The sequence below is a fragment of the Podarcis vaucheri genome (genome assembly GCF_965113315.1).
Source record: "Podarcis vaucheri genome assembly, chromosome: 16".
In the NCBI taxonomy this organism is placed as follows: domain Eukaryota; kingdom Metazoa; phylum Chordata; class Lepidosauria; order Squamata; family Lacertidae; genus Podarcis; species Podarcis vaucheri.
Window position 1 is genome coordinate 40,112,557 of NC_138754.1, and position 23,812 is coordinate 40,136,368.

General features: G+C 39.5%; 1 protein-coding gene across 10 annotated transcripts in view; it reads left to right on the plus strand.

The window, feature by feature from the left end:
• Window positions 1-23,812, plus strand: part of LOC309521516 (M-phase phosphoprotein 9-like) — a 45,612-nt gene that overhangs the window by 1,814 nt on the left and 19,986 nt on the right. For 5 of the 10 annotated variants that reach the window (XM_082204107.1, XM_082204105.1, XM_082204112.1 and 2 more), the window contains exons 2-11: window positions 2,940-3,000; window positions 5,860-5,992; window positions 7,458-7,605; window positions 9,542-9,631; window positions 12,529-13,046; window positions 16,040-16,163; window positions 17,078-17,171; window positions 19,026-19,129; window positions 22,375-22,497; window positions 23,123-23,565. In XM_082204107.1, the coding sequence (XP_082060233.1) occupies window positions 5,889-5,992; window positions 7,458-7,605; window positions 9,542-9,631; window positions 12,529-13,046; window positions 16,040-16,163; window positions 17,078-17,171; window positions 19,026-19,129; window positions 22,375-22,497; window positions 23,123-23,565 (1,748 nt within the window). In that variant the 5' untranslated portion in view covers window positions 2,940-3,000; window positions 5,860-5,888. Of the gene's footprint in view, window positions 1-38; window positions 151-1,362; window positions 1,538-2,939; window positions 3,001-5,859; window positions 5,993-7,457; window positions 7,606-9,541; window positions 9,632-11,174; window positions 11,208-12,528; window positions 13,047-16,039; window positions 16,164-17,077; window positions 17,172-19,025; window positions 19,130-22,374; window positions 22,498-23,122; window positions 23,566-23,812 lie in introns of those variants that run through there. The other 5 variants (XM_082204106.1, XM_082204103.1, XM_082204108.1 and 2 more) reach the window with 5 other exon arrangements.

A 23,812-nucleotide genomic window follows, 5' to 3' on the forward strand; every position in this document is an offset into this window, starting at 1 on the left:
CTGAGGGGAGGGGGCTCGAGGGGAAGGAGCCCGCCGCGGTCGCCGTTGTTTACAGCCCGACCTCTCTCTCTCTGAGGTGGGCGAAGGAAAAAACGCGGGAGCCGCTGTTTTTCTTTCCCCCCCCCACTAGGCCAGCGATTCGACATGCAGGTAAGCGACCGGATGTTTCTGGAATATAACGGCTGTTTGCCTTTTGACGAGGGCGGGTTTGGCCCGGGCCTTCGGACGAGCCCTCGGGCTGCAGAGCGGCGCTCCCGTTAGCCAATCAACGCCTGGCCTCGCTCGTCAACATTCCAGAGCCAGCCAATCAGGACGCAGGAAGGTTGGGCTGCAGAATTGGGAGACAAAATCTTCGCGAAGTGGGTCTCGCGGAAGCCTCGGGGCGAGGGGGGCGCGCGCGGCCCGGGTTCGAATCCTCTCTCCGCTCAGCCTCCGACTCGCGCGGGGTGAATTGGGGCCAGTTGCTGCCTCCGCATTGCCTGCCTCGCCGGGTTCTTGAGAGGACGGTTAAAGGGAAAATAAACAACTTGACGGGAAAAGGGGGCGGGATTCAACTCCTGAGCTCTTTGATGAGAGGATATGTGAGTTTAATAATAATAATATAGTGTAGATATAGAGGAAGGTTCTTTTTTAAGTGCTCCTATTGTTTTTGTTTTCATGCTTTCTAGTTCTTTATCTTATATAAGATCATCCCTATATGCTATATTGTAACTAAGCCGAAAGTATGTACTGTATACAGTAATAAGTGAAACGATCATTTATTCTTCTGATTGTTCCTGCTTCCCTTTCCCACTGCCTTCCCCTTTTTGCTTCTGATATCTATTTTTATATGATAAGCCCTTTTGGGGTAGGAAACAGTGATGATTTCTTTCTACGGTGCCCGGGTTCGAATCCTCTCTCCGCTCAGCCTCCGACTCGCGCGGGGTGAATTGGGGCCAGTTGCTGCCTCCGCACTGCCTGCCTCGCCGGGTTCTTGAGAGGACGGTTAAAGGGAAAATAAACAACTTGACGGGAAAAGGGGGCGGGATTCAACTCCTGAGCTCTTTGATGAGAGGATATGTGAGTTTAATAATAATAATATAGTGTAGATATAGAGGAAGGTTCTTTTTTAAGTGCTCCTATTGTTTTTGTTTTCATGCTTTCTAGTTCTTTATCTTATATAAGATCATCCCTATATGCTATATTGTAACTAAGCCGAAAGTATGTACTGTATACAGTAATAAGTGAAACGATCATTTATTCTTCTGATTGTTCCTGCTTCCCTTTCCCACTGCCTTCCCCTTTTTGCTTCTGATATCTATTTTTATATGATAAGCCCTTTTGGGGTAGGAAACAGTGATGATTTCTTTCTACGGTGCCCGGGTTCGAATCCTCTCTCCGCTCAGCCTCCGACTCGCGCGGGGTGAATTGGGGCCAGTTGCTGCCTCCGCACTGCCTGCCTCGCCGGGTTCTTGAGAGGACGGTTAAAGGGAAAATAAACAACTTGACGGGAAAAGGGGGCGGGATTCAACTCCTGAGCTCTTTGATGAGAGGATATGTGAGTTTAATAATAATATAGTGTAGATATAGAGGAAGGTTCTTTTTTAAGTGCTCCTATTGTTTTTGTTTTCATGCTTTCTAGTTCTTTATCTTATATAAGATCATCCCTATATGCTATATTGTAACTAAGCCGAAAGTATGTACTGTATACAGTAATAAGTGAAACGATCATTTATTCTTCTGATTGTTCCTGCTTCCCTTTCCCACTGCCTTCCCCTTTTTGCTTCTGATATCTATTTTTATATGATAAGCCCTTTTGGGGTAGGAAACAGTGATGATTTCTTTCTACGGTGCCCTGTATGTGGATGGCAGTATACACATATTAAATACAAGTTGCTTGAATTAGAGTCATTAGAGGGAAAAGGGCAAGGTAAGATGGAAGGGCAGTAATTATAAAATGCCTCAAACGTGATGTGCTGTGATAGTTAAAAACAATGAACTTTGTGAGTAGGGACATGCGTTCTTTTAAAAAATTGATTTAAAGACAGAAGGGGGGAAGTGGAAGCAAAAAAACAGCGTCGTCAAAAATGCATTTATTGAAGGATCAGTAGGGTCTGAAATGCACTAGATCAATAAATACGATAAGGATAAAAAATGGAAAGTACTGATACTGCAGGAATGTTAAAAGAGCATGTTTAATAATACTTAAACTGCTTTAGATTTTTCAGAGCACTTCCTGTAGACTGTATCTTACACTATGCAATAGGAGTGGGGGACTTGGGGGGCCTAAAATATTTTTATCGAACTTTAGATTTTATCAGCCCCAGCCAGCATATCCAATGGTCAGGGATGATGAGACTTGTAGTTTAACATATGGAGACCAGTCCTGTGCTTTTTTTCTGGGGGTAAATTGTACGCAGTACCAGCACCCTTTTTTTCCTAGAAGAAAAGTACTGGAAGCCGCAACTACCTTATAAGGAAGACCAATACTTTTTTCTCCATATTGTAAATAGGAATCTGTAACCTAAGGCCTTTTCTTTGTAATGACCGAGAGGAAGTTTGAACAGGGACCCTTCTTCCATTTGTGCAGTTTCAGGGTTGATTCAGAAGTTAGCTGCTCTGAATTCAATGGAATTTGCTCCCAAATCAGTATGAATTGGATTGCGGGCTCAATTTCTAACTGCTGTTACACACTCAAGCCACTTTTAGAAAATCGCCTCTGCTCATATGCCTTCAACAGCTTTCTCACTGGTAGAAATTAAGCAGGTAAAGATTTTGCTGTTGGCATGATGGAAGAAAAACAACTTTGTCTAACTTCAGTCTGTTAAGTCTTTCCGTGTATCTTTTGCAGGTAAATAAGTGAAGGCAAAGCACCACTGTCCTCCCCCTCTTATGCCAGTGCTTACCACAAATTTATTTTATTATTTATTAATTACATTTCTATTTCATTTTTCTCCAAGGAGCTCAAGCCAACATACAAGGTTCCCCCACTCCATTTTATCCTTTCAACAACCCTGTGAGGTAAGTTAGGCTAAGAGAGTGACTAGCCCAAGGTCACCCAGCAAGCTTAATCACTAACTGGATATTTCAGTGTGATTCTCATCAGTCTTAGTGATATCCTAACCGCTTCGCCAACTGGATGTGATGGTTGGTGATAGCTAGGAAATCTGGAAGACGGTGAAAGAATGACAGTTAAATCTTAGTGTAAATTAAACAGATGGAAACAACACATATGAGAGAATTACTTGTACCTGATCCTAACTATTTTGTTCAGAACTAAGGCTGCAGCCCTAAGTCCCATTGCACTCATTAGGACTTTCTTTTGAGTTTCTTCTGTTTTCTGTCCAGCTTCTCTGACTCATGCAAGACTGGCAGGCCTCTGAATTTGGTGGTTCTTTTGCTTTCTCCATCCCCCTTTTCCTCCATTTTTCTATTAAATTGACCTCACATTAGAACCATGCTGGAATAATGCATTGGCTTATTTCCAAGTAATCATGAATGGCACAGATTTGTAGGGCTGGAACCCAGTCTTTAGAGTTTTAGTTTATTGATTCATCTAATTTTAAATTTGTAGGTGTGTGAATTTATTTCTGAACTAGTAAGCATACTTGCTTTGATTTTAAATGCTGCAGGCATTATAGCAAATAGCAGCTTTGTAAAGGCATTCGTCCTGTGTGAGAGAAAAGAGAATGCCAGTTTCACCACAGTAGTTGCCATTTGCAGTTTTTATAACCACATGTATTAAGAATAAGTTTTTAAAATAAAAAATCTGCCCAATGAATTGGGGGCACCTATTTAATCAATTAAGGTTTTTTAAAGATGAGTTAAATTAACCAATCAATTGATTAAATGTGACAGTCATAATTGTTTATTACTTTACTTGTTTTTTAAACATTTTTTCAAGTTTTTTTCCAACTGCCTTGTGTGTGTCTCTGCATCCCTTCTGGCATGACCCTTCAAGAAGCTCAAGGGGCTGCTGGTTACCAGTCCCTAATCCTGTGGACTAAGTGGCTGGGGTTTGGGGTTGATTTTTGAAGGGAAAATTTGCAGTAAAGAAAATGGATAAGTGGAGGAGCAGACAATCAGAAGGATGGAAGCTAGAGGAGAAGCCAAAGGCTGAGGTAGAGAAAATGTAGGGATGTGAGCATTTCTTTGGCTGGTAACCTGGTTCCTTTGCCATAGGTGGTTATTTCTTATACTGGAAAGGTGTTTGTACCTGAGTGATTTACCATGCTTCTCCCCTGCTTCATTGGTATAGGAAGCTTTTTATCCATTTCAATCACCCTGTTGTTTGCATTGCCTTTGATAAACAGTTGTTTTATATATTACTTTTCTAATCTTTGTTAGAACTTTTGAAACTTTTTGTGCAAGAGACTTAACTTTACCTTTATATTTATACAGGGGTTGCCAACCTTTTTGGACCAGTGCACACGCAGTGCACAACTTTTGAAAGCGTTCTTTTGGTGCCAGTCACAAAATGGCTGTTGTGTAGGGGGTATGACAAAAACATAAAATCAGAGAGCACAGTAATAGTAAAGCTTTTCCCCCACTAGAGGAAGCTTAACCTGTTGAATTTCTGCCTACCATACAGCAAGGGGTGGCTCCATGTTTCAGGAAGCCCTTGGGCTCAGGATATGAGTGGGCCTTTTTCATTTTCTCAAACCACATCCCTCCTCCAATGTTGTCTAATGTTGCAACCCCATATTGTTAAAGTCAGTTGTTTAGGGCTTTAAAAATTAATGCAAGTAACTTGAGGTGGGCCTAGGAGACATTTGGCAACCAGTTTACGATTTGCTTTTATATTTTAATTTCTTGGCTAATCTTGTGTTCAACTAACATTGCATTGGTTTAGCTAGATTTTTGAAGGGAAATGTTATGTTTGCAGTATGGTGAGAAACTGAGGATGTAGCACAAATAATTAATGCACACAGAACTGAGGAAGGGAAGAAGTAGGTCAGCCATTATGTGCTGGAAAATGGTTAATTCCTGCTTTCTCAATGTGGTCTCTTAACCTCTAAGGATTCTTCTTTGTTGGTGATGTGGCATTCATGTATTCTGCTACATTGGTAGATTGACGGAAGTGACAGGGAATTTGGTTAGCATGTTGTGGATATCCATGATGGGTAGAATTGTTTTATTGTGCTTAGAAAATGTTTGTTTAAATGAATGATTTTCCCAGAAGATGTTGACTGGTCATGAGAATAGAGCAGGTGTTGATGTGCATGTGGTGTAGTAGGAAGAGTGGATGAGGCTCAAATCAAAATAGAGCAATTAACTGTTTTAGGGGACTTTTTAGAACTGTTTCTTAGCTTCATCTATGACATGGGAATATTCAGCTGAATTTTTGAAGTCTCTCTTTTTGATGAAAACAATCAACTACTCAGTTTTGACTGGCATGTATAGGACAATGTGGAACAATTGCTTGGGTTCAGCCAAGTAACAACTTGATTTCTGTAGCTTTGAAGATACTTGTTTCAAGCCTTGATTCTGAAAGCACCTTAATGAAGTTGGACTGCTAAATAGTTGCCATGATTTCGAACACTGAATGTTGATGTACCGTATTTTTTGCTCTATAAGACTCACCTTTTCCCTCCTAAAAAGCGAGGGGAAACGTGTGTGCGTCTTATGGAGCGAATGCAGGCTGCACAGCTATCCCAGAAGCCAGAACAGCAAGAGGGATTGCTGTTTCACTGCGCAGCGATCCCTCTTGCTGTTCTGGCTTCTGAGATTCAGAATTTTTTTTTTCTTGTTTTCCTCCTCCGAAAACTAGGTGCGTCTTGTGGTCTGGTGCGTCTTATAGAGTGAAAAATACGGTACCTTCTTTTCCTTCCTTCTTTTTGAAGTGGGTGTGTCACGTATTTTTCTTTTTCTTTTTGAAAGGATAACCACATGCTTTGCAAGCATGAGATATGGAAAACCTGGGCTTGGTGAAAATTGATCAAGAGGCTGCTTCTGTAGACACCAATACCAGAGATGATCAGAACTCTGTTGGCTGTGATGTCAGTAATGACAGGTAAATGTGATAGGCTGATTTTTTTCAAATTAGAAAGGCACTCTAGCATAGACAGTCATTTCAGCAAAAAGTGCAACACTCAGTGCAACTTAATATATTTTTCTATGTGTAAGATGATTTTTTGTTAAAAAAATTAGTCAAAAATTGGGGGTCATCTTATACACAGATGATGAACGCACAGGAGTTTAAAAAAGCACCACCTACCTTCCTGTGGCTGCCGTGAAGAAGCTGCTGGAACAACCAATCATTTCACTTAACCACTGCTGCCAACCAATGCATGCACCTCAGCTAACCATTACTGCCGCTGCTGATGTTTAAATATACGGTAGTAAATATACCGGTCCTCAGTTGTGTAGGTAGGAGGGAGTGGGGGTGCCACTGGGCGTACCTGGGCCTCAGGGTGGAACTGTCCGTCCCGTGTGCTCGGCTTAACAACTTTGAATATTTTATTAAATATCAAAGTTTTGTTTGATGTTTAAAATATTGATTTCTTAATTTTGGGTTCAAAAAGTAGGGGTCGTCTTATGCATGGGGGCATATTTATACTCGAAAAAATACCATATGTGTCAGTCATCAAGAAAAAAGTCTTTTGGTATGGAGGCTGATCTTGGAGGCAAGTTGCATATTTTTGTTAAAAGATCAGCAGTTTTATATTTGAGTTCTTTAAGAACACTCAAGTGGATGTTATCCAGGCCTGGTAATTTGTCAATTCTTAAATTGGTCAGTAAGGCCTAGAACTCACATCTCTTGTCACCATTATTTGCCTTAGATGCCCTTTCCAAGGAGGTTAGTTTAGGTACAGGGATCTGCCCTATATTTTCTGCTGTGAAGAATTGGAGCGGTGTGTGAGGGAAAACTCAATGGGAAGAGATCTTCTTAAGTAGTTCTGTCTCATGAATTTCATTGGAATGTGTGTGTCCCTAGTTATGTCTGAACCACACTGGTCTCACTAAAGACTAGTTTGCTAATGAAGCCACACTATTGGATATTAATACAGTAGTACCTCAGGTTACATACGCTTCAGGTTACAGACTCCGCTAACCCAGAAATAGTGCTTCAGGTTAAGAACTTTGCTTCAGGATGAGAACAGAAATCGTGCTCTGGCGGCGCAACAGCAGCAGGAGGCCCCATTAGCTAAAGTGGTGCTTCAGGTTAAGAACAGTTTTAGGTTAAGTACGGACCTCTGGAACGAATGAAATACTTAACCTGAGGTACAACTGTAGTATAGTAATAATTGTACTTTTTCAGTTCTATACACTCATTCTCATTGATGAGACAGTTATTTTCACTGAGTTTAACAACTTTCTTGTCAAGGTTTGGAAATTCTTTACCTCTTTGTAGGTGTTTCCTGTGGTCTGTTCTTTTTTGTTTTCAGCACAAAGCAGTTATGCTGCTAGCATAATACTATAGAGACGGCTTTGTCTGGCATTTGGCGTAATAAATAATTCACTTATTTTTTCTTCAGCACCAGCAGTCCCTTCTCAAACCCAAATGGCATCTCCAGTTTCTCAGGGAAAACCAGCCCTCCTGTAATACATTGTGATGTTGGTCCTTCTTCCTTCATGCAAAACGCTCAACGGAATAGTGACTCGGAACTATTGAAAAACTGTGAGGTAGGTAACGTTCTTTTCTCAGTGATCAAGAACATTTAAACATTTAAAAAAATCTTATAAAAGCATCGTGTTATGAAAAATTGTAAGAGTCTATACTGTGATTGTAGGGGGAAAGTATGTAATTCTATTAATTTGCAGTGAACACAATCTCCAGGACTGGTATGAATCTCACATTGAAGCATAGGTTTTTAAAAAAAATAAGTTTTAATGTGAATGCAAAGCATGCTAGTGCACACTGCTCAAAACCCCTGCCCCTGCCATTGCACCCCAGGAAATAAGCCAGACTCTAGCTTGTTGTGATGTCTAATGCTTGAAGTTTCCCCCTCCAAATACTCTCAAGGTCTGTTCTCTTTCCCCCCCTCTTTTTTCTTTTTTAAAAAATTAGTCATTTTTCTTTTTCATTCATTACACATCTTTTATTCATAACATTTACTATGCATTCCTCCCTCCCTCCCCTCCGAGGCTTCCCCCAACTTCCGCTTCTGGTTTGTTTCTCCTTTTACCCACTTTGCTGCTTCTTAAAAGAAAAGGCTACTAATAACATATTTATACAATAACATCAAACCTAAAAACATAAAAATAATGAATACACCATATTATTTCTCTAATACTAACAATGTGAATGTTTATGCCATCAAGTCTATAGACTTTCTTTGTTTCTGCAAGTACAATATAAATGGTTCCCATTCTTTTTCAAAGCCACTGTTGTCTTTTTCTCTTAATCTGTCTTCATTTTTGCTAGTTCTGCATAGTTCATCAACTTCTCTTGCCATTGTTCTTTAGTTGGTATTTCTCCAGTCTTCCAATTTTGTGCGATCAACATTCTCGCTGCTGTAGTGGCATACATAAAGTCCTCTTTTCTTTTGGTATATCTTGGCCTAAAATACCTGATAGAAAGGCATCTGGTTTTTTTACAAAAATTATTTTCAACATTTTCTCCAATTCATTACATATCATTTCCCAATAAGCTTTTACCTTTTTGCAATCCCACCACATATGATAAAACGTGCCTTCTGCTTCACACCTCCAGCACTCTTTCTTTTCATTTTTATACATTTTTGCCAATTTAACCAGTGATATATACCATCTATACATCATTTTCATATAATTCTCAATAATATGCAATCTGTAAATTTCAAATTTACTTTCCACAATTTTATCCAGTCCTATATCCTGTTATGGCCTATATTTTGTGCCCATTTGATCATTACCGATTTTACTTCTTCATCCTTAGTTTCCCATTCCAAAAGAATATTATATTCCTTTTTCAATAATTTTGTGTTTTCTTCTATCACTTCCTTTTGGAATTTGGAAACCGAATATGAGAAGCCTTTTTTATTATCCTCTTCAAAGATATCCTTTAATTGTCTATGTTGCAGCCAGCTTTGTAGATGTTCTTTTATTTCATCATAGTCTTTCAATTTTAAGTTTCCCTCTTGTTCAATCAGCAGCTCTTTCTATCTCTCAGATGATAGAGAACTCAAGGTCTGTTCTCAGCTTGTTGCTTCTACCGGTAATTTACTTAGGGAGAAACAAACTGTTAGCCAAGGTTTGAACTTCTCAACAAGCCAGACTCTAACTTGTTTCCTGGCAGTGCAGAGAGGGAGGAATAGGCTGAGAATTTTTCAGCAGCATGCAATAGCATGCTGCATATTCACCATTAAACCATGGTTTGTTTTTAATTGGGGAACCTCCAGTCCACAGGTCCAATTAGACTTGTAAGGCCATTTTGGCTTACCCAGTTAACCTACACATGATGACAGGTAAAGAAGTGGCTGGGTTGCAGACACCACTGATTGTCAGGGCTTCCATAGCTCCATACACAGTCCTAGACAGCACGAGAGATTTCATTGTCTGCCTCTACTGTGCTAGATGTAAAACAAAAATGGAAGAAAATGTGTTTTTCATCGTTTTTCTTTTAATTCATATTTAATAGATCAGGTGGCTGCGATTGTTCCAGCTGGTGGAGAAGCAATGCCAAGAACAAATAGTTGCCCAGCAAAAAGTGTTCCATCATCAGATCCATGTAAGTATTTTGGTTTGCTTGACTGTTTTAAATTGAAGCAGTTTCTCATTAGTGTGAGGTTGGTGTCATTACAGAGGCAAAGACAGCTGTTAGTGATGTGAATGCTCCTTCCTGTGCTTTCCTAGTACATAAGATGCATGACATGTCCTAAGCTGGCAGAGATGTGTGTGCATAGGTACAGATAAAAATGTTTATAAATGTAACAGCTTTGCGTACAAGCACATACACTCCTGTCAGCCTGGGATACTATTTCACACACCTGTTGAAATTATCTCTTTGAAAGTTTTTATTGCAATATATTTGCTAGTATCTTGAAGTTAGTCAGTCTGATTATTGCACCGTAGAAAATATTCTTGCTTTCTGGTGCATGGGGTTAGCCGTCAATTTTTTTGCAACCATTTTTCTCTCCACTGTGGACCACAGTTCTTCACTTTTTCATTGCTTCTGATTTTTTTGCCCTTAAGCTAGGGGGAAGTGTGAGCTCCACCTGGTGCACATTTTAGGCTAATACATGAAGCATTTGATGGCTGTCTTCTGGACCATAATTGTGATCCTGTTTTAACTGCTTAACTGTACATAGTTTTAGGTGTCAATGGCTCTATGGAGCATAAAGTAAGATAGATGTAAAAAGATTTGATATATTTGTTTGTTGGTGTTGGTGTATCTAAAATGAAAACTTAATAAAAAGCATATTCAAAAAACAAACAAACATAGTTTTAGGTGTCAGCAGGTTTGTATGTTTGTGTGTGCGCGCTCGTGTGTGCGCGCGGTAGAGAAGTGAATAACTCTTATTCATTTTTGGTGTACTATAAAGAGTTATTGGTAGCATAGCCTTGACTTTTTTAAAGAAGGAAAGTGATAATGTGCTTTTGAATTTGCAGTATTCTGAGAGACCAAATGCATGCTTTTGCCACCATGTGGTATATAAAAAGGAATATTTTGTCCTTTACAGTCCTGAATTAAATTTTCTCATCTTGCTATCCCATAATTGCAGGGCATCAGGAGTACAGATCTAGAATAGCTGAGTAGGATGAACTGAGTCTTTAACACCAGAATAAGAGTTCAACTAAATGCCTTTTGGAGAGGTCCTGTTCAAGAGCAGTGGTACGTCTCCAGCCTCAACTCTCTCATTAGCTATGTAGGGCCATATGGAGCTTAGCATGGTATAGCAGCCATTCTAATAATGACTACAAAAGTAGTTCAATTCCTAGGTAACAGTTATTTAGACATATGCTCTGCGCTGAACTGAAGACATGTTTCAGCAAACTGTCTTGTTATCTTGGTGACCAGATGCTTGGGATATTTCTACATTTCTTTACTATAATATGTGAAAACTGTTACTTGGCATAAATATCTTTTTCTCTTAAGTTCAAATTCTCCCTCATGCCTATTTCACAATAAAGTCAGCATATATGAGTCACTTTCCATATGTGAAAACCAATATTTGATACATTTAATAGATGTTTCAGTACATTTTTAATATTTATACCCTTTTGGTTACTGTTTTTCCCTTCCATTTCCTGATGGTCCTCTGCACTAATAGTAACCAACAGCTCCTGAAACAAATAACAAAGAGGTATTGTTCTTTTTCATTCTTTTTCCGCCCTTCCTGTTTCCTTCCTCCTTACTTTCTTTTCGTCTTGCATCTTTTTTCATCCATGTTGGTATTTCTTCTCTGTGTTAGGCGTCTACGATCATCTGTTGCTATGGAGAGGCCTGATTGCTCACTGAAGGGTGCTTGCCGGGGTTGCTGGTTTTCAAAACTAACCCGGTGGAAGCGCCGCTGATGCCAAAGTTTGCCTGATCAACACTTGGCATTTCTTATGCAGATTCATTGAAGTTGTTGTGTGTAATTCTGAAAGGCGTTGGTCACACCTGAGCACCATTTCTTAGGATGAGAGACTGGTTCTGTATTTTGAGTTTTCTGGAAGATAGAAATGTTCTCATTATTCGTGGCCTTACAGAAACATGTTGGTTACACGTGGCAATCATGCTATATATTAGGCTGAAAACTTAATGGTTGTATTTGAATTTGGCTAATTCCCATGAAGATATGTTTTGTTTTTGGCAATGAGACCACAAAACCTCATATTAAAATAGAACATTTTTTTGCTAGGTCTGGTCCAGAAATGTTTTAAAAAGATGAGCAGCTTCACTTCTTCTAAGCATTCTGTTTTGAAGAATAAATGCAACCATAACTATGCCTGGTGTGGAATATGCTTAATTAAAATTAATGGGTCTTCATTCCAAATTTAGAGACACAATACACATATACCAATCATTGGTCCTGAGCAAACCAGTGATTTCATTAAACAAGTAATTCCAATTGGAGGCTTGTAGCTGCTATTTGTCTGCTTGGGGAGGTGAAGATAGCTGGGGGAAAGTGGTAGAGATTGGGAATAAGAATTGTGGATATTTTAAGTACTATACATGGATTTTGAGGCAGGCTAGCAGGAAAAGCAAATTAGGAGTGGTTAGTGGCATTGCGTCTCTCCAGAATTGCCCATGGATGTGCTATGAGTATCACTGGAAAAGCTGGCTTCCATGGCTTTAAAACTTTACTAATTTTATTTATTAGGTCAACTTTGCAGGGTGAGTAACAATTATTTCTGGACATGAAGGTTTCCTTGTTTCATTTAAAGTTGTATGGGATGGAATCTCCCACTCTCCATTTGTTTCTTGTACTTACCTTTAACATAGTCTTAACCAAGCAACACTGAATGTGCACACGCATGTGTTTTAATGGCAATAGTGAAACAACTCAGGGTGTTCATTTGTATCCCATAACACATTTCTGCATGTTACGTCTTGTGGAAGTTAAGGTTAAAATAACCCTTGTGTGCAATTTCCACAATGATTTCCAATTTTTATTTTAAATAACATATTTTTATTTGTAGCGCATACAGAATGAAATCAAACACTTGATGAAGCTGCAAAGCCAGAATGTGTGTTCGTGCAAGAAACAAACCTCTCAGATCAAATTTGTGAACAGTTCTTCTTCATTAGAAAGTCAAATGGGGTTGCAGTCTGAAACTTTTGAAGAAAATGAGCTCTTTACCAGTCATCTCAAAACCAGTGATCATGAGAGTCATCTGGAAGCTTCGGCCATGCCTCCGGAGTGCCTCACAAATAGTGTTTCAATGAGCAGTGGCTATGGCACATGTTCTGCCGCAGAACTGAGTCCTAGCAAATATAAAGACATTCAGACGTGCATGGAAGACCCAGAGGAGATTACCAAAGGAAAGGAAGGTGCCTCACCAGTGCCGGAAGGTCTAGTTACAGCCAGTATTCAGAACACCAGAGAATATACACAAACAGGTGTAGAACATTGTCCATTGCTGAAAAAAGATGATAAAGGTTTTTCTGATGAATTTGAGCATAAGATCGGTGAAGGTCATTGTGGAAAAACAAACTGGTAAGTGGCCAATCTTGGAGTCATTAGGTTTATATTTAGAGTTGGTAAGGTTTTAGTATGTCTACTCTGCTTTTAACACAGGCAGTAGTGTTTGGAAATGTAGTTTCACTACTTGCCTATATATGCCACTCAGCATGCAATTGAGTTTGCTTACGTTAAAATCTAAGATACATTCCTTGCATTTGTGATACCTGATAAGCTATCACTGATGTAATATGAGGGTGTCTATATTTAAAAATCTTGCTTATTCCCAGGGAAATTTTCAGACTTTTTTGTTTTGTTTTGTTTTGTTAAATAGGCAGAAATGTTCCTGGCACTTCACATTCCTGGTAGGTGTGTGGCATGTTGCTATTCTGCATTGAAAGTCTACGAGGAGAGAGGTGTTAAAATAACAGGAAGCTTCTTTTTGTTGAGTGAGACCACTGATCTACCTAGGTGAACAGCGTCTATTCTACACTGATTGGCAATGTGTCTCCAGGGTTTCGGACGGGTCTTTACCAGTCTTACCTGGAGGTGCCAAAGACTGAACCCAGGCCTTTCTGCATGCAAAACATGCACTCTACTACTGAGCTACAGTCTCCCCATTTATTTTATTTCATAAAATTTACACACCACTTGATTACAAAAACCTCAAAATGGTTTACAAAAAGTTAAAACAATAAGATCAAGAAAAAATAAACTACATTAAAATATTGAAACAGATTTAAATCACCTCAACTTTCTAAGCGTCTGAATGTTTTCAGCAGGAAGCGTACAGTAAAGACTGTATCCCTGCTTGATATCAATAGGCAGGGAGTTCCGAAGTGGTGTTGCTGCCACACAAAATGATTGAGTTCTTACAAATGTGAAAGAGTATAGCCTGCTTCAGTCTAGCACTTTCTTCAAACAGTTTCATCCTCTAAAGCTTTAGAAGTAGCCCAAGACTGGATTGTGGAGGTTTAAAGACGAAAGGAACTTACTTTTATGTACACCCTGAAGTCTGAGAGGACCTGGCTGAAAAGCAGCTGCTTCAGCTGTAAACTATATAGCAAAGAGAGCATGTTCTGGGTGTGCTTAGCCCTCAGAATTCTTGAGATGAAATATACATTCTGTTGTGAATGAACTGAAATGTGACAATTACATGCTGTCAACCAGATAGTTTAGTATATGCAGTCTGATGACTTTTTTTAATGGACAGAATGCCATTATGCCTTCACCTGCACATTATTTCCAAGGAAACAGTGATGGGGACATGTGATTGTTCATTAATTCTATGAAAAAGAAAGAAATTACTAAACTGACTCATAGGGTCATTATTCTTTATTCATATTTTTTTCTATGGCACTTGAGAAAACATCAATTGCATATATACTTGCTTCATTTTAAGCTCTGCTGCTACAGATAACCTAACTGCTGATTGATGCTAAAAAGTGGATGTGTGCTCCTAGGATTTGAAAATTCCGCTTGCTAGACCCATTGGATAACTGCCTGATATGAAGTCCAAATAGGAGGGAAGCGTAAGCTGCAGACTCTAAACATGTTTAAAATGGGCTCTAAATGGGTTTAAACTTAATAATCTATATGATGTGGTCTTTTAAATACTAGAACTCCAGGTCCTCCAATGAAACTGATTCTCAGTAGGCTCAAGACAGGCGAAAGAAAGTGCTGCTTTGCACAGGGTATTATTAATCTTTAGAAATTTGCAGTGGCAAGATGTGGCGGTGGTCACTAGCTGCAAATAGCGTTTTAAAGAAGATTAGGCCAATTCCTGGAGGATAGTTGTATCAGTGGCAATTTAGTCATCATAGATTAAAAAACAAAGAGTCGGTGTTGGGGGGCAGTAGGGCACTGTGAGGGGGAGGGGCTATTGCCCTCCTGGTCTTTTTATGGCCCTTCTCCAAGGCCATCTGACTGGCCATTGTTAGAATGTCATCCTTGTCTATATAGCCTTAACCTTCAAGGCTTCTCTTCTATACTTAAGAAATAGGAATATTCAGTGGCCTCATTCACACATCCTGATAAACCATAGTTAACTGTTTATTGTGAATGCACTGGCCTTGACCTCATAGCTCCTCTCTGCTCACACTGGAAGGAAACAAACTTGCTCTCAACAACAAAAATTCTGTAACTGATGTTTGCTCTTGGCTTTGTTAGTTGGAAGAAGACACACTCATTGGTTTGAACATAACACTAAGCAAGGAGGAGACAAGCAGCTTCAACAATCTACTCTTTCAGACACAGACTTCAGACCTTTTCATTTCCCTAATTCTTTACTGAAAGAGTCTCCTGATTATCTTCTAGTGTTGTGCCATTATTTTATCTGGATTGTTTTTGGTTTGTATTTATATTTGGTTTTCTTCACACTCTAATATTTATAGCGTGGTGAAGTTTCTAAAACACATACACTTGTGTTTGTTTGTTTGTTTGTTTGTTTGTGTGTGTGCATGTCTTCACTATGATGCTTAGAGTTTGGGATGCAATTAGTGGGACTTCTAATATTTTTCTACTGATCAGCAGACCTCCCTTGTGACATATTGCTTTTGCTCCCTTTAGTTGGGGTTGCTATATGGCATGGAAGACTATTCTTTATTAAAGAAACAAAAATCCAAAGCCTCCCTTGGTTAAGGTGGAGCTAGTCATTTGTACTTTGGATCTGACCATTGTTTTCTTGAGTCTTTTCACTCATATTCTGCCAGTTCTGTAAGTGTTTCAGTATGGTTAGTTCTTTACAGTTGCCCAGATATTTGAGCTACTGCAGGGTTTGAGTTGCATCATCTCTTCATTTTGGCACAGATCTTACTTTAAATAAATTACAGGATGTCCTGTTGTAGACTCCAGGGAACAATTTCTTTCTTCCCAATATTATTTGTTGAAAACCATTGGGGGGGGGAGTTTGTCCAGTCTCCCCTGCATAAGGCCATAGTACCTTACAGGCTGTAGCATGAAATAGATCTAAAATAAATGTTGCTGGGGCAAACATGTTTCTTTCTCTTTTTCTATTTCCCTTATTGTAGTAAATCTTTAACATCATGGGCTCAAAAGTTAAAGCAAAACCAGCTGAAAAGAACAAATGTGGAGGAAGGGGATATGCATTCTGTGCAAGTAAAAGAGCACTCACAGGCTGTAACATTGGAGAATGTAAGTGGACCACCATTCCACCTAAACCCCTTCATTGGAATAGTAAATGTGTATAGGACTGAGCTACATTTTCTTTCTGGGATCCAAAGAGCTACATTTAGATGTGGCCAAGTACAGTGGTGCCTCGCAAGACGAAAAGAATCCGTTCTGTGATTCTCTTTGTCTAGCGGTTTTTTTGTCTTGCGAAGCAAGCCCATTGACGGATTAGCGCTATTAGCGGCTTTTAGCGGCTTATCTGGTATCGGATCAGCTGATAAGCGGCTTAGAAAGGGGGGGAGGGGGAAAAACCAGCAGGAACTCGCAAGACATTGTCGTCTTGCGAAGCAAGCCCATAGGAAATTCGTTTTGTGAAGCACCTCCAAAACGGAAAACTCTTTCGTCTAGCGAGTTTTCCGTCTTGCGAGGCATTCGTCTTGCGGGGCACCACTGTATATGTGGACATGCCCAACAGTAACCCGCTTTCATCAGTTTTTGAACAGCATTGAGGTTCCTCTCCTCACCTGTTCCTTATTGCAAACTGGTTTTGAAATCCCCACCACTTTCATACAGATCCCCTGAGCTTCTCTGTAATACATAAAATAGGATTTAATATAATATATGCTCTTGGTGAACATAAGAAGAGTCTCCTGGGTCAGACCAGTGGCCCATCCAGTCTAGCATTCTGTTCTCAAGCATGGATAGCCCTCTCCTCCATGAATTTGTCTAATCCTTGTTTAAAGCCATCACTGCCTCCTGGGAGTGAGGTCATAGACCTCAGTGAGAACTTTGGTTAAATGGCTATAGACAATCGCTTGTAAAATATTTTTTCAATATTTTATAGTTGATGCTGACTTTTTCTTTTTACTTGATATAATTTATGTAACTTTTTTATTGGTCTATAAATCATTGTGTGTCCCCCTTTTGTGGAATTGTAGACTAATCCTACTGCAGCTGTTCCATCATCATCTTACACTTTTTACCTCAATGAACAAAACGGAAGCCAAATGTCTTTCAGTTCTGGTACTTCAGGTATAGTTAATTGCTTTCTATTTTGCTTTTGTTGTTACTATTTCAAAATTGCAACTAAATGTAAATTGTGTTGTGACTGATTTTGTGTCTGTTTCTCCTTACTTTTGTTGACTCTGTATGTTGCAGTTTGGTAAGATTAAGAACACAGTCCCAAAAATAAACCCTATACCAGGGGGTGTCAACCTGCTAGGGGGGCAGTAGGGGGTTCTACAGCACAAGCTGAATCCTCCTTCCATCGAGCACTGGTGGGCGGTAAGGAAATTTTACCATCAAGAAAGATGCATTAGTGGACAGTAGGTACAAAAGGGTTGACTACCCCTGCCCTATACAGTCAGCTTGTAACTTGTGCATGTATAATTTAATAATTTCAACTTTATGCTGTTGGTTGATGGCTGGCTGGTTGAAATTGCACAAATTAAAGCACAGATGACAGAGAACGTTTTGCTCAGGGTTTTCCTGGGAACTTCCCAGAGCCCTGTAAGCAAGGTGGAGAGAGTGAACGCGCTCTGCCTTACTTAGGAGTGGGAAGAAGGACCTGTTTGGTGTGCTGGCTCTGGAGATAAGGTTGCTTGCATGGGGGCAGTTCCAAGGAGATGGTTTGACTAGATGTGCTTTTGCATATATGTGCCATCTCTGGAACGTAAGCCCCACGCAAGGTGCAAGTTGACTGTACCCATTTACCCAGCAGCAAGCACCCTTGAACTAAGTGGGATGTACTTCTGAACAGACATGTATAGGATTGTACTGTAAGGCACTGTGCTGCTGTTTTTCTGCTTTTTATAAATATCGATATGATAAACAATGTTGTTCTCTTGAAAGTCCCCTTGTAAGAGCTTGGCCCTGATTTTGGTTTTAATAATAAAAACTTTACCCCATAAACATAGGGAAAGAAGCATATCTCCTACTATATCTGCAGAGACTGAGATAATTTGGTCCATAGTAACTGTGATTAAGCTAAAATATGACAAATGTATACATATAAATCAGCATAACAGGTTTATGGGGAAATGGGTATTTTTTTGTAATGTTCTTGAATTTTCAATGATAATGTTCAATCTTATGCTTCTTTCAACTTGCTGTAATAGTATTTCTTTATGCTATTTGTTTTTGGTTTATTTTGTTTATAAATAAAATATACACTGGGTTGTAAAACACTTGAATCCATTGGTTCAAGTCCTATCTTCCAGAGCCGAAGAATACAAGCTTGCTCCATGTGACAGCCTCTCTACCAGGCTCAGCATACACAGCTCCCTCAGCCAATCCTCATCAGGCTTGGTTTCCTGACCCTTCATCATCTTGGTGGCCCTCCTCTGCACACCTTCCAACTAGTAAAACTGGCAAACAACTTTATTTTGCCCCAAGCACAATAAGCTTGGGAGATTAGGATCAGAGAAAAAACATGCCAATTGTTTTTAAAATGTAATCCTTTTATTATAGAATTTATGCCCCATTTTCATAGCAAACAGCTTTGATGTTGCTTCTCATGTTGCAAATATGAGTGAAAAGTGCAAGGAGGCAATCTGTTTTTTATTCAGATTCAATGAACTAGTGTTGCTGTTTAAATCAAGATAAGGAAGGACTGATTTAGATGGAGATCATGTTGAAATATGGTTAAGGACAAATATTCTCAGCACTAGTTTCCCCAGAGTTCTCTGCAATATTAATACATTATCTTTAGCATTATTTCATGTCAAACCCTATTACTGCTAAAGCTCTGAAGCATAACATTTCAGACATGAGTTTTTCATAATGTTGCGAATTTGTACCCGTAATGTGAAAATCAAAAAAAGTAATGTCAGGCTTCACAGCTCTTTTCTATACAGAAGTAAACTTTGATATATTTCTCCATTTCAGGATTGACATACTGGAAACTAGATGAGAAGGAAACGTACCATACTTTGCCTGAGAACTTCAGAAATGAATTTAGTGCATTTGCAACAAAGATGTCCTCGGACCAGGTATCTTTTGTGTAGTGTTTGCTTTGGTAGTTTAATGGATGTTAGAATGTTTCCCTCCTGTTCAGCCACTGTTGCTGTTTGGATTGGTTGGCAGGCATTTGCTGCACAGCCAGTTTATTTAGGGGACCTGAGAAACAGGCCCCTTTTCTCTCTCCTATTGCTTCAAGGATCTAGGGCATTTGAGAAAGTGGACCATTGTTCAAGTTGTTGTGGATGGGTGGGTTTGAATTACCTGCTGGCAGGGTTAAGGATTGTTTTCAGTAAGAGACATTTGACTCAGGCCCAAAGGCAGGATAAATATGAAAGACTAGGGCCCTACGGGACTTGACATCTTTCCGCAGGGCCTGCAAGACAGAGCTGTTCCACCAGACCTTTGGCCAGGGCACAATCTGACCCCCTCCTTTGGTAATCCTCACAGAACTCTAGCCCAATGGTTGCCATTAATTTGATTTTGAATTGATTTTAAAATGAATTGATTTTAGAATGCTGTGTTACTTTTATTGTTGTTAGCTGCTCTGAGCCTGACTTCGGCTGGGGAGGGCGGGATATAAATAAAATATTATTATTAAAAAGCAAATGGCTATGGTTCATAATTGGGTTCATTAGCTGTTGATATTTTCTTGGACAGCCTTAATGATCTGTCTGTTTCTAGCAGTTAACACAGGAACAGTTTTTTTTGTGCTTTCTTAGCCACCTCCTGAAACTTTTATTTAGTGTTCATAACTGATAGGTTCTGATAACTGTGACTAATCATTTTATTATTTTTTACTCAGAACTGCCATAGGAGTTGGAAAATAAAAATGGATATACTTATGTAGCGTGACTAGGGAGGTGAATGAAGGGGAATGAGAGAGGACAACTATCCATGTAGCAACTCGGGAGTGTTGAAAAAGGTGGCAGGGAGCCAATACAGGACAGGAGAAGGCGAGACATGGCCTTAGCAAAAGGGTTTCAAGACCTTCAGCGCTCACTTAAAATGAATATATTGTCTCCAGTAGCTCTTGTGCTAAGCTTCTAATTGTAATTCTTTCCTATAAGTTGGCTGTTGACTGGAATGGATGGTTTCTGAAGTTCTGTTTCATGAGACTTTGATGCACCTTTCTTAAAAACTAAGCAAATCTATAATAAAAAGAGGCAGGAAAAATGCTTTCAATTAATTGAATACAGCAGATAATAATAGCTGACCTTTAAAAAATTCTGAAGGCCTTGTCATTTCTGTGATTTACAGTATTATTATGTTAACCTAGATGGATAAATTTCAGTGCTAAGAAAAGAGTCATAATTTCCCTTTTTCCCTTTTCAGCCAATCATGCCTTGGAACAGTGGTTTTCACTTAGCAGTTTGCTTCTGTCATTCTAACCCTGCATATATGGAAAAGGAATAAATAAAATAAATAGCAGGTGTAGGGTGGCTGGTCCATATCAGGACTGAGGTGGGGTTGGGGGTGGAGAGTATTACATCCTTTCTATACCCCCGAGGTCTTATTCCAGATCAGCCTCCCCTTTGCCTCCCATTTACGTCAAGAATTGTATGAATGGCTTTTTAAATTACATGATCAGTGCCTCCTCTGGTCTGGCCCTGTTTAAAGTTATGCTTGCCTCTTCTTGATTTATTATCACTCCTTGTTTTTAAAAAGAAACTATACAACAAGTACTTGAGTTGCTGAGCTCTGTTTTCCTTTTGAGCAGAATTTGCTCCAAATGCATTATGTACCCTTCTTTTTTAAAAAAACTATCCAGATAAAAGAGGAGAAAACTGCTTTTGCTAAAACCGAATGAAATTGGCCTGATCCAGGGATCCTTGACATTTACATATGCTCTGGTTGCCCTACATTGCTCCGTGCCTGTAGCTAGAATTTTTGTAGGGGATTGGGCTGGAGGAATATGAAAGTACCCAGGAGTGGGGCATCATAAGTCAATACAAAACAAGAGAAACCTGATTGTAGGGAGCCCTTATGTTGTTCGATTGATTGATTGATTGATTGATTGATTGATTGATTACAGCAATCCAAGCAAATCAAAGTATCCTTGCACTTACTGTCCAGAACACTAGGAGGCAGAAGCAGCTTTGTGTCTTACTAAGAATCGAGGTAGACTTCTGCTTTTTTGTACATCTCCATAAATGAAAGGGCTACAGCAGAAGTAGCCAACGTTGTGCCCTTCAGTTGTTGTTGGGATTCCTAGCTCCAGCCCCAGGCAACATGGCCTAATTGTCAGGGATGATGGGAGCTTGTAGTCTAGCAATATCCAGAAGGTGTTATGTGAGCTACTCTTAGCATATAGGTTTATTCCCTTTATTTATTTATTAAAGTTGACAGTTCCAGGAAAGGTCTTAGAAAATTTCCAAGATTTATTCAGCTTTTAGAGTATTTTTAAAAATTGCTCACTGATGTGCTTGCTACCCTGGGCACCTTCAGTGGGAAAGACAGAATATAAACTGAATTAATAATAATAATATTTTTATCATTAATTTACAACAGCCCACCCCTTTTTTGGCTATGTTCTCATAGAATTACTGTGGGCACATACTTTCCCATTTCCCTAAAGTAGGAGGAGCCTACTCATGGCCCTAAAGGTAAGTCATAATCAGAAATAAATAATGGTTTACCTTGAACAAGCAGCATGCTAGGGCCAACACCTCAATTGTGCCTACTTTGTGTCTCCTTTTATTGCATGAGAAAACAAACTATGAAGTGACTAGCTTAGCATTGTATACGATCCCTTATTCTTGGTTTGTTAGGAAACTATCTCAAGTGAGTGTTCACACATAACATTAAGCCAGGCCCTCTGCGGCTTGTTTCCACTCTTTGAAAGGGGAGGAGTAAAGCAGGCATGATTGAGCAGCATGCACTAGTATGCTGCTTGTTCATGGTAAACCAAGATTTATTTCAGACTTGGATTTAGCATCATATGTATCTAGAGCTGTTGGTATGAATGGGCAGGCACATAAAATAGCTGTGTGTATGTTTAGGTTTGTAACTGATTGTTCTTAAGTCTTTTTAATGTAAGTTGCTTTGAGTCACTTTGTGAGAAAAGCACATGACAAATATAACAACAATAAATTATTAATAATTATTATATTAATAATATAACAATAATACTTTAGACCACACATTGGAACTTGAATTGGCACTACTGTATTCACTTCCCTTTCCCCAAATGTTTAAGTTCACTTTGTCATCTTTGCATTAAATATGATGGGTGTTTGGTATTATTTTAAACAAATCTTAATTCCTTTTTTTTTAGTTGTCTTCTGGTGATGAGATGAAGCCATCATCCTTAAAGGAAATTTATCATAAGAAACAAAGGGAATGTAAACAGTTTGTAGACTGGAACCTTTCCCCCTCACAATCAACTCACCCTCCTGAGGTAATTGTTTGTATTTCAGCGCCATATGTTGGATTAGAAGCCTTCCATGCTTCCTCACACTTAAGATTCAAAGATTCATTCTCTCTCTCTCTCTCTCTCTCTGTGTGTGTGTATAGGTATATAAAAATATCACCCTTTTCCCTGACAAGACTCATCTGTTCGAGACTCCAAAATATACTGAAGTACTCCCTTGACATAAGCCCAATAATTAGATCTTTGCAAAGTGTATACATACCTACACACACACACACACACACACACACACACCCCTGTGCTATTGATCACAAAATCAGATGGTTCTTTGTTCCTTATTAAATCAGGAACACACAACAAGGGGGGGGGGTGTTGTCAATAATTTCACCTTCCACACTTAACAAAACATGGCAAAAAATGAACAGCTTAACTTTCAAGCAGAAGCTGCAAGCTTAAATGCAGCTCACAGATTTAAGTAACTAACATTGTTCTCTCCCCAGCTATGCACATACTATTATGAAATTACAGCTGTAACTTATCTCTTAAAAATTTCAAAAGCTTCCTGTTTTTTATATCAAAATGAAAGCTGCTTCACCAGATAGTTGACCACAGATATTTTTCAATTCTAATCACTGTGATCTTTGTTTCCCAGATCCTGACCCTCGACCCAACACTGCACATGAAACCTGGCCATCAGAATCCAGGACCGCCTCCGTCCTCCTTCTATGGGACACCTGACAGGGTTATGTTTTCTCCAGACTCTATGGCAGATCCTCCTTTTTTCATGCATTCAGACTCCGATTCATTGTCTCACATAAGCACAGTAACATCACCTCTGTCTCCTGGGTCTCCAAAATACACTTTGAGTGCAACAGCTTTGCACAGTGACCCCTGGAATACTTGCATGTTCCAGAATGAAACTAACGCCAGCAGTTCTTGTCGTCCAAGCAGTGAGTTCTTAAACACTGAAGAGGATGACAACTTGACACTCACGCCATCTTCAGCTGCCCACTCCCAGCCTCCATCTGCCAATAATAGTTTGCCGGAATACAATATTTCAGTGACATGCATGGAAGATCCTGTGGTATTCTCCAAGTAAGGCTGATGTCAGTAAGAATCTTGACCTTTAAATAAGCATCGCAATATTCGGTGGTACCTTGGGTTACATACGCTTCAGGTTACAGACTCTGCTAACTCAGGAATAGTACCTTGGGTTAAGAACTTTGCTTCGGGATGAGAACAGAAATCGTGCTCCGGCAGCGTGGCAGCAGCAGGAGGACCCATTAGCTAAAGTGGTGCTTCAGGTTAAGAACAGTTTCAGGTTATGAACAGACCTCCGGAA